The 11,178-nt window shown below is 41.2% G+C and overlaps 1 protein-coding gene across 3 annotated transcripts in view; it reads right to left on the minus strand.

Annotated features, from left to right (window-relative positions):
* LOC109959502 (connector enhancer of kinase suppressor of ras 2-like) overlaps positions 1 to 11,178 on the minus strand; it is a 30,396-nt gene that overhangs the window by 1,211 nt on the left and 18,007 nt on the right. For 2 of the 3 annotated variants that reach the window (XM_020598928.1, XM_020598925.1), the window contains exons 9-21: positions 10,462 to 10,608; positions 8,997 to 9,130; positions 8,351 to 8,553; positions 8,134 to 8,223; positions 7,167 to 7,357; positions 7,000 to 7,048; positions 6,693 to 6,871; positions 6,529 to 6,602; positions 5,626 to 5,697; positions 5,326 to 5,393; positions 4,001 to 4,101; positions 3,429 to 3,915; positions 4 to 203 (exon numbers count right to left, since the gene is read on the minus strand). In XM_020598928.1, the coding sequence (XP_020454584.1) occupies positions 4 to 203; positions 3,429 to 3,915; positions 4,001 to 4,101; positions 5,326 to 5,393; positions 5,626 to 5,697; positions 6,529 to 6,602; positions 6,693 to 6,871; positions 7,000 to 7,048; positions 7,167 to 7,357; positions 8,134 to 8,223; positions 8,351 to 8,553; positions 8,997 to 9,130; positions 10,462 to 10,608 (1,995 nt within the window). The remainder of the gene's footprint in view (positions 1 to 3; positions 204 to 3,428; positions 3,916 to 4,000; positions 4,102 to 5,325; positions 5,394 to 5,625; positions 5,698 to 6,528; positions 6,603 to 6,692; positions 6,872 to 6,999; positions 7,049 to 7,166; positions 7,358 to 8,133; positions 8,224 to 8,350; positions 8,554 to 8,996; positions 9,131 to 10,461; positions 10,609 to 11,178) is intronic. The other variant, XM_020598927.1, reaches the window with a different exon arrangement.

Below are 11,178 nucleotides of genomic sequence, written 5' to 3' on the forward strand. Positions count from 1 at the left end.
AACCTTCAGTGAGCTATGGAGGATCCGCAGGCGATGAAGTTTGTCATTTAGCAGGGGGTCATTAACTCGGCGAACAAATGAGCGCTTGTACTCCAGGCGGTTGGCTGATCTGTGGTCAGCTGAGGTGGACAAACTGGTCTGTTCCAAAGCCCGGTACAAATCTCCTAGAGAGTCAGACTGCAGCCTGCAATCCCTCCTGTGGCCTGGTAAGCAGGAGAAGCAATGATGAACAAATTCAATCACATTAAACTCCAGGATGATATTTCTCACTTTTTTGTCCAGCAAGATACAAGTAAACAGCCTGTACACAGAGAATTCTTCTATATCCTCTCCATTTATATATCGAACAAACACAGTTTTGAGATATAAACTTTGGAAAACAACTTTAAATAATTTTAGCAGTGAGTCTCTAAGAACTTTGAACCTCTCTCTACCTACACATTCACACGCACAGACTGTGTGCTATCTGCCCACCATGAAATGGTGGAGAGCCAAAGCTAAAAAGTGGCTGGCGTAAGGACTCCAAAATGTATCAGGTTGACAGCAAGGTCCTAAGTAACAGGAACATTTTTCTAAAATGTTGCCATTGAGTTTTTCAAACTGAACCGTTTCATCTGTGAGCGCCACAAACAAAATTGGCTCCACCTATTTGGTGATGTTTGTGATCTGAAGGCTACAAGCAGAAAATGAGGTGAAGATTTGTCAGTGTGTTGCATCAGGAGGTTGATCACATGTCCAGATCATTTACCTGAATAAAAGTACTAATACCACACTAAAACAAATGTTTTGCATTACAAATGTTACCTTAACTAAGTTATCTATAATCAGGAAAATGTAGTGAAAGTACTAAAAGTAAAAGTTATCAAGGCAGTGACTGTTAAATCATTACTTCACTATTATTAATGCATTAATGTATGAGTAGCCTTTTATAAATGTTTGATATGAAGCTATTTTTCTAACTTTTATTATAAGGGACGGCAACTACTTACTGTTTTCATTATAGGTTAATCCTCTGATTACCTTCTCAAATGGTCATTTGTTTGGTTTGAAAAAAAGAAATACCAAGAAATGCCAAACACAGTTACCAAGAACTAGTGTGACACCTTCACATTAGTCAATTCTTACAATTATTTGGTTTACTATAATTTAAGATATGGAAAATTATCTAATGCTCACATTTGAGAAACTGGAACAGAATGAAATGTTTTTCTTAATTTGATTAATCAGTTATTAAACTTGTTTTAATTTTCTGCTGATTGACTGATTGAGTTACTGCTTAATCTATAACAATGCATCATATCGTAAACTCTTCAAAGGTAACGATAGCTGTCAAATAAATGTAGAAGTAGGCTATAACAAAGTATGATGTTTTCTGGTGACCTGTAAAGGAGAAGAAATATAAAGTAGCAGAAAATGAAGTAGTAAAGTAAAAGCACCTCAGATTTGTACTTAAGTAGTAACTTCAGTAAATGCACTTAGTGATATTTCAACACTGCTTTAGCACTTCTTGCTATGGTGACAGAGATAGGAATTAGTTTTTGTGTGTGCGTGTGTGTGTGTGTGTGTGTGTGTGTGTGTGTGTGTCTTGGTGCCCAAGACAGAAGAGATCTCAAAACCCCCAAACCTAATAAAAACAAGATTCAATATAAACATAATTACCAATAGATAAACATGACATTAAAGGTCCTACCAAGTTGTGCAAGTTCCATTAAAACACTGATGTTATTCATATATACAATGGAGTTAATCCTCTCCTGTTTACTCATATACTGCATTGTCTTGCTCACAGAATCTCAGGATGCAAATTTTTGTTTTTATTAATACATCATTCTGTGTTCTGTCTCCTAATTTATTCAGGGAGAGCAATGAAGAAATAAATCTGGCCTCACCCACGACACTAGAAGCACAGGTCATAACCTGCATCGTCCTAATAAACCACCAGGACCCCTCTTGTCTCCCGTTTACATACACTGCCCTCTGCTGGCATGATACTCACACCACAGTAGAGCCATGACTCTGTTAGACCCTAGTCTGTTTTATGTTTTGGAAGCATGGTGGCCTGTTCTCAAGCTTTGGGGCTGTGCTTTGAAATGTATCATGCTTTATTTGTTTTGTGCTTGTCTCTCCCCTTTACAGGGAGTGGTGGAGAGAATGAATGGGAGAGCAATAGATAAAGGAGAACAAGCAGACAACACCCTTGGGTGTTTTTTAATCCTGTTCTAAATTCAATTTTAGCATGGGCTGAAAAGAATCCTCCTTGCTTCCTCATCTAAATACTGCTGAGAGGCACAATGACATCTTCATAAGGCAAGAGGCAGAGAAATGAGAAAAAGAGGGTGAGTGAGAGTGTGTGTAAGAGAGTGGACTGCCAAGATAAATCAGTATCAAATAAGACACTAAATTTCTTCTCACTTAGATAACTGCCCTGAAGGTCTTCAATGGGCAGGTTTCAGATCTAATCTAATAAAGCAATAATGGTCAGTATTCAACCTTTGATATTCACTGGCTCTGGTTGTGTGTTAGCAGCTTTAATAAAATAACCCGATGACAAACAAGTGCACTTGCTTGACACTATGCAGATGAATAAGATTGATCTACAAATTACAGATAGCAGAAGAGGTCTTTACACCAGGACCACTCAGGATGAGCTCAGTGACATTGCTGAGCATCCCCTCAGCGCTGTCAGATCAGCCAAGGTACCCCTTCGACACCACCACCTGTCATGCTCCAGATGTGTTCATTTGAACTGATTTTAAATTGAGTGCTATTTAACGCTGCTGACTGTAGAGAAGTGGATAATGTTAGGCTTATTTTTCCATACAAGATGCAATGCTCCTGGAACTGGAACACCATTACTATTTCGACTTCTCAGCTCACTTGCAAATTAGCTTTCTTGCAGTCTCAGTTGCAGCATGTGGTGCTATGGTGCTACAAGTGACGCAGGGTGGTGGGAAACAAATCTTATGCAGTCAGGCTGAATTAAATATCAGATTTATTTATTCATCTGACTAAATCATAATTTCTAATTGTTCAGTTTAGCTTATATACTTGAAGTTCTGTCCAAATACCCCATGGCAGGTACAGAAGAATCCCCCGGGGTATATGTATGCACAAATGAATGATTTAGTCAGAGTGTAGTTTTAATTTAAAAAGCTCCATTATTACATATGTGTGTACATAGGATTGCAACTAATTTATAAAACAATTTCTCTGTTGGGTATTTTTTGCAATGAAATGATGTGTTCTCTAATCAGAAAATGGTGAATCACATCACACTTTCCAAAAGCTTTCCTATTTCTAAACTGTATAATGTATAGTTGGTTATCAATACTGACTGCTTGACTGATAGATTTAACATGATGTAATATGCTGTATTCTCAAACTCGGTTATTTATTTAACTGTCTATTGTGGTATGTGTGAGTCGCACCTGTTTCCCTGGCCCGGTCTAGCTGGTATTGCTGGGGCTCCCTCTGATTCGATGCAGATGCACTGGCGGCCAGGATAGCATGGAGCCCACTGTCCCTGGGTAGTGTGAAACTTCGGGGTTTCCCTCCTGCCTCTGAATCGATACTGGCTCTGAGGCGCAAAGGCAGGGCTCTGTACTGCTCTTGCAGCACGCTGCGCTGCACAGGCAAGGTTGACTGCCTGCGGTACTCCATCGCCAGTTGGTCTCTTTCCTCAGAGAGCAGGGATTCTTCCATGGGAAATGTTTGAAGGTAATGCATCCTTGTGTTGCTCTCCATCTGGTCCTGCCAGGAATTTTGGTGGCTGCCTGTTTTCTGTCCAGGGGAGATGCCGTTGATGTTGCTGCTGCCTTCCTGAGGCTCAGAGGGGAACTCGTCATGTGAGGAATGGGACTGGAACGTGTCAGAGGAGGAGAGATGGCCATGTTTGGGTTCCAGGTATGGACTCACCTAAATACAACCAGACAGTTTGCAAGTCAAAGAAGAGATGTCTGCCACACAGGGTGATATCTGCTATATAAGTCAGCAGACTCACTGAGGAGGCTCTGGGATAGGTGTCATAAGGTGGTGGTGGACTGTCCTGTTTAGACATTGAGGTCATCTCCATGTCCTCGTGATCACTTTCACTCCAGTAATCTGTCATGAACAAACAGACTTTGTCACATGTTATTTCTAAAGAACAAACAAAGCCAAGATATTTTAATGCAGCAGGCAGCATTACGTGACTACAGTTCACATAGCAGGAGCTGGCACAAGTCACACTTCATATACAGCCTCTTAAAAGCTCTGCCGAGAGGAGGTTCTAAAAGCTGAAGCTGCAGTGCCAGTGTAGTGTTGCAAACATGCAGATAAGCATGTCTTAGTACTGCTAAAGGTAAGGAAGACCCTGTTAAGTTGTCTGGAGGTGTTATGGGCCTAATTTAGTAACTCATCTCTGAACAAAGCCCCCTCTTTATAAAACCAATGACAAACCTGCCCTCACCTGTCCACCTGTACAAGGTTTTACATAGGCTCCTCTAGAACATGGCTTAGTTATATTACTTCCTGTCCATCTATAAAAAGCAAAAGAACGCCACTATACTAAAATAACAAGCACGCCTTCTGCCCCTAAATTAGATGTCTATGTACATCACAGAGCAGAAATACTTAAATCGGATGTGATGGGGAAGTGAAACCGGGGAGAGGTGTTAAAAAGCATCTAACACTGATCTGAAAATAGGATCTGTTTATTCCATCAGGTCTTGTTTTTTTCCAGGTTACTGCATCAAATCACACATCATCCAAGTTTATAATTTAAACAGTTCAAGTCCATATTTATTCACCTACCCCTCCTAAGAGGAGAAAAAAGACTGAAAGATATTCGACAAATGGAAAGGGACAAAAACGTATTTCCAAACACTTTAAAGCATATATGCAAAACTAATGAAGGAACGTGCTGATTCATAATGAAGTCATCTTTACAGCAGTCATATCAAGAACACATTTTTTTCAGCTGAAGAGAACACTAAGTACACCGAGTTTGATGAATCCTCATTTGCAGGACAGCGTTTTCTGGAGACAATCAGGAATCTGTTTCAGTGAGCAGATTTCTTTTGTCGGTTGGGTGTTAAGATGGAACTAAAGGAATAGATACACTGTAACGGAAATTTACAGCTGTAAACATGCAATAGAAAACTAAAATCTTATTAAATGAACACTAGGCAAAATAATTATCTGTGCATTTTCATTGTGTGTTTATATAAGATACCTGAACCTAAAAGAAACCCACTATGAGCAGTTCTGTACAGCTGGTGACCAGCAACCTATAACAGATGAAGAATCCTTTACAGCACCGTGAACAGACTCTGTGACTAATCTCACCTTGGTCCTGGCGAATATTCTCCTGCTCACGGTATCCTGCCACTGCCATACTGAGACGACTCAGCCACCTGTGGGGGTGGACAACAGTGATGATGCTTCACTTCCAGTAAAACATCCTGTGCTCGTGTGTGTGTGTGTGTATGTGTGTGTGTGTGTGTGTCTCCCACATTGACTGACTAAGAAGGAGAATGGGCAGTTCAGTATGAAGATTCAATTTCTGTCCAGTAGGAATTCAAATGTGGATGCAGATGTGGGACTGGGAGAGTTTGCAGCATGACTATTACAGCCTCAGTATCTCACCGGGACATGTCGTCTACATTTTCCGCTGCAAAGTAGAAGGCCTTTATCTTCGGATGGCAAGCCTTAAAAGCACTGAAAGGGAGCCGAGGATACATTTAATTATATGTAAGCACACCTTAACATATGAAAATGACTGCCAAGTTAAACTGGCTCACAGCTACACATACATTAACTGACAGAAAAACAGTAAGTCCCTACTTAGTTTTGCAAGCTGTATAAACATCTGAATCTGTTTAATTAAACCATAATTATGAAACACAACACCCTGATAATAATTTTCAAAACCCTGAATTTGCTGTAATTTCACTCATTAGAGAATGATAATCCCATGAAACAGCTATTTTCTGCTTTTAAAATTAAGTTTTAAAAGCAGAAAAATTAGGCTTACTTTTTAGCATTTGGTAGTTTATATATTAACATCTTAATCATATTCATTTTGCTCTAAAAAACAAAGCTTTCAGGTCAATAACAGTCCAACTAGGGATGGTAGTTAAACACACAAGCACACATTTTAATTCATATCTCATACAAAATTACAATAAAGAGCTAAATGTATGCATGTCCTGCTGCTATCCTTCTGTCTGTATATATATGAATGCTGCAAGCTAATAGTGACAGTGCATATTGTCTATGAGCCAGGCATCCTCTGTAACTTGGCATTTTACAAGTTATTTAATATAAACGTTAAATTCTTTTCTGCTAGGAGCCAATTTGAACAAGACCTGCACCAATAATACATTTATAGGGTTGTATCTTAATAAGCCCTCTCTGCTGTTAGCTTCGTGAACTATATTCAAACAATGTGCATGTAGTTCTGATTTACTAACTAACTCATTTTGACGCTAAATGAAAAAGCACTGCATCTGTGAAAAGTCCGGTGTTCAGGTTGAAGTCAGTACTCACAACTTTCTTCGGCATTCAGTGGCACGATCAATCTTGAACTCAGGGAGGCTGACAAAGCCCTCTGCCTTCTCATCCTGCGACAAGCAAAAGCAGAGCTAAATCAAAGTGCCACATATTGAATAAACTGATGTGAACTGCTCTTCCATAAAAATCATCACATTCACCTCCTCATTCATGTACCAGTACAGGCAAGTGTCTTTCAGGATAAACCAGTATTTCTTCCACTTCTGCGAAAAATAGGTCTTAGCATCCTTCTTTTTCCAGAGCCAGCCCTCACAGTCCCCTTGACCCAAGTCCCTGCAGGAAATCCGTCGCTTGCTGATTGAAGACATGGGACTTTCAGCTGCAGGCACCAGCAGGGGGACCAGAACAGATGGGGTTGGTCAAAACACACTCCTTGTGAAACACCTGCTCATGTTTTGGTTTGAGCACACACAAGCACTCAAGTAAAACTTTTAAAAAAGCCCTTACCTTTACTCTTCTTCTTTGACCTTGACAGGAGTGAGGATCGCTCAAACACCTTTATAGTAAACACACACACACACACACACACACACAAAAAAAACACATTGACAACATGCAGAAGGATTCAGTGCTGTTACTTCCTCTGACACTTTTTACAGACACAAGGGACTGACATGGTAGAGGGATGCAGAGTCCGAGCTGGATGTGGACAGGGAGACTTCCATTGGGAGGGCAGGGACAAGCGTGTAATGGGTGGGGCTCCCTCCTCGCTCTGTTTTCCTCCTGTTGTGACTCAGGGTGTGTCCCAGCAGGAAGTCCTCCCCTGGGACTTTATCTTCACTGGCAAAACGCAGCAGTGAATTCTCTGTAGTAAGACAACAAAGGGAAACTCAGCACTGCACACATTTTATAAAATTAAACTTCAAAATGTCTGTTATTTGCATATTAAATCCTCTGTATAGTTTTAGGCTGCATCTGTATAAGAAGTTGATCAGCCTGTGTCCTGTATGACCAGTGTGGTGTCTATGATCAGTGGATGCAGACATTTCAAAATAATTGAAGGCAGGGTGGTTGTCAGGCAGTAAGGCCTCAAATCTTCCACATACTGTCTCCTGCAGACAAATACTTTTTTTTTTTGAAAGCCCAAAGGAGCAGCATATCACCACCACCCCCAGAGGAAGCAAACTCACCACTCAAGCCTTTCTTTGAGACAGAAATAAAACAATCCAGTCTCTTCCCACTCCATTTACCACCTAGCTCAACAGTCACCAAAAAAAAATGAGAAAATCTCAGGAAAATATCCTTTGAGTGTTGCTAAAAACAGTGTACTTTATTGTATTCAAACACAGATAAATACTAAAGCTGAAAGAGGGAAACGGGGAGAAGGGGATGATGGGAAAACGGAGCGGTGATAGATTTTGAAGATGCAGTATGGGGGAGACAGAGGCAGGAACTGATATCCAGCATGTTATCAGTTTTGACAGGCCACCTCATCCTGTCACTTTTGGCTTGGAGATCTGAAAGGGTGAGGATATTATGAGATATCCACCCACTCACCTCAGCTCCCTCTGTCCTTCTCTGTCCTCCTTCTTTCTGTGCTTCCCTTTTCTCTTTCTCTCTCTCCCACTGCCTCCCACTCACCTCTCTGACTCTCTCTCTTCAGCTTGGCCAGGTCTTCGTTGTCTCCCACCCAGTTGTATTCCACTGGCATCGAGATGGGCCTGAGCCTGCCTGGAGCACAGGGAATGTCAGTATTACACAGCTGCCTCATACACATCAAACGTCTCAAAAACACACAGACGTCACATTTGCAGGACTGAGAGCTCCTAGCGCTCACCATTACAATGCCGAGTCTTACCAAAGGTGGGAGTGCTCCCCCTGCGGACTGATGACACCTCTTGGCTCTGGTCGTACTCATAACAGTACAGTATGGAATCCTCCTCCACCAGAGGAAATTGCCGCCGACACTCCTGATCCAGGTAGGAGTTCGGTGACTCAGATCCCTCTGCGAGAGGGCTGTCTGTTTGAGGATCATCACTGGGTAGATTTCCCTTGTCATCTCTGTGTTCAGGGCAAGCAGAAAGTCATTTTAATGTCACTGAATATCTGACAAACATGAGAGAAATTAACAAGCAATACTACCATTAGAATACTGTATAGTGTAGGGTGCAAACATCTTCAGCCCTGTTTTTGGTTCAAAGCATCAGACCAGTGTTATTTTCTATATTAGCTTAGTTTTTAGGCATCTCCTTCTTCACTGGCTTTATGGGCCACCAACTGTCAGTCGGTGGAACAGCATGAACCAGGTGGCTGAAATTAGGAATCCTATATCGAGTTGCCCATGTGCTCACTCACATGTTACAAACAAAGCAGGGACCCTCTTCCATAAAAACGATGCTCCATAGTGCTACTAGGGGTCAAAAACTCCACACAGTTCCTTTAATATTTAGTGAAGCAAGTGCTGAGTGAACTTCTGTCTCTTTTACGTGTGAGTGTGCGCTCACCTGGGGGTGTACGGCTCAGCTGGAGGAGGGGGTATGTAGAGGTCCTGCAGAGCACAGCTACTTCTCCTGGATGGAGTGCTTAAAGTGCTGGTGGGCGTGGCAACACTGCTGCTGGGGCTCTGAGGAAAGATGGGCTGTGCATGAGTGGGTGTGCATGTAGGGGTGAGTATGTGTGAAAGAGAGACAGAGCCAGACAGACAGACCGAGAGAAAGAGGGAGAGGAACAGTTACAGGAACTGACACATTGAAAAATTTGGAGTTCAGTCAGTTAGTCAGTCAGGGGCCAATCGTTTGGTTCAGATTGTGAGTGCCGAGCATCTCAACCGTGAAATGAGCAATGTACTGTACATTTCTGACACTCCAGCTCTAAATGGTGCACACAAGGAGACAGGGCGGTGTGTAGTTTAGTCATCCCTCTCATTCAGGTCAAGGGAAATCTGGTCATACTCTACAGAGTCTGCTAAACACAGTACATGGAGAAAGACCACTCCTTGTTTATTTATAATACCTTTATAACAAAATATGAATGCAATATCTTCTTCAAGATAATGCAAAATCATATACTAAACTTGAATAGTCAGAGAGATGAATACAATCACAAGAGGCCTGTTTTGCTGTTTTTTGATTTATCCAAGTACTGTAATACTTGAAAGCTTATTAAATGAGAAAGTTCGTGACTGCTCAGACTGTGTTAATATGCTGCATAACTCAGAACTGAATAATATTGGAGATGTATTATGGGGAGAGATGCTCCATCATATGACTGTTTATGTTCATCAGAGTTACTGCAAGGCTTCGACAGCACATTGTTCTTTTCAGTAAACGTCTTGGCAAAATATTAAAGTTTCTAAGTTCCATTTTCCCCTTTGTGTCCTTAAAAATGCCAGCAGGAGAGCAAAATTCAATTTAGGTGGAGAAGAAAAATATGAGAACGAAAAGGGGGAGCAGGCTAAGCAGGACTGTGCTTCACGGCCTCGAGGGAGAAAACATTTTCTCTGGCCTGGGACACAAAGAAAGACTGGGCTACTTTAGCATACAGTCCTCTCATTCCCACCGCCTCTGGCTCAGGCACACAGTCCTAATAAAGTAATTGGCTTGGCTGAACTAGAACAACAGATGCCATTTATGACTGAAATGTCCTGAATGATACTGGAACCTCCAACTATGAATTTGAATATGTTTTAACAGAAATTGAGCATTATGAATTTTACACAGCTAATGTTTGTTTCAGGGATCTTGGTTTTGATTGCATGCTGTTATAAAATTCCACTTTCTCTTTGTATGCTTCTGTTTATTTTCTGTATTGATCATTTACAGGAGGACCCAGGATTTTGGTGTCTATGTAGTCTTAATTTAAGGAACCCAAGGACAAACATATAAAGTACACCTACAAATAACATACAGTACATGTGCACACTTAAACAGGTGGGCACTGACATGTCAAGCATGAAACCGGTCGCCATACTTGCAAAGCCAAGGGCTTCCATCTCATGTTTTTGAGCAGAGCAGGGGTTGAGGTCAGCGTGCTCTGTGGGCGTTTCTTTAGCGTCAGGGTGACACCTGCAGGGTCCCCACGCAACAGGTTCACCAAGTTCTTCAGCTGCCAGCCCACCTAGTGAACAACAATAGCATTTAACAGTTTTCACATTGACAGCTACTACACTGAAATTCTTCACACAGAAAGTGCGTTACAGAGACAGACGAGGTGAAAGAGAAACTTTTTAATCCAAAGCCTGTTTTATTTGATGATGAAAAGACTGTATTTCTGTGTCAGGCCAAATAAAAAGTGTTCATCTAAAGCAATAAACCTGATTTGTTCAACTACCTGTGCTGTTTTTTTCTGCTTTAATTTGCCATAAAACATGGTGTCACTGGTTTTTTGGTCTTGAGTCAGTTCACTAAGTAGATTGTGGTAACACTCTCCAGGGTTAAAATGTACAGTGCCTTGCGAAAGTATTCGGCCCCCTTGAACTTTGTGACCTTTTGCCACATTTCAGGCTTCAAACATAAAGATATAAAACTGTAATTTTTTGTGAAGAATCAACAACAAGTGGGACACAATCATGAAGTGGAACGAAATTTATTGGATATTTCAAACGTTTTTAACAAATAAAAAACTGAAACATTGGGCGTGCAAAATTATTCAGCCCCTTTACTTTCAGTGCAGCAAACTCTCTCCAGA

This window comes from Monopterus albus, unplaced genomic scaffold (genome assembly GCF_001952655.1).
Source record: "Monopterus albus unplaced genomic scaffold, M_albus_1.0 scaffold39.1, whole genome shotgun sequence".
In the NCBI taxonomy this organism is placed as follows: domain Eukaryota; kingdom Metazoa; phylum Chordata; class Actinopteri; order Synbranchiformes; family Synbranchidae; genus Monopterus; species Monopterus albus.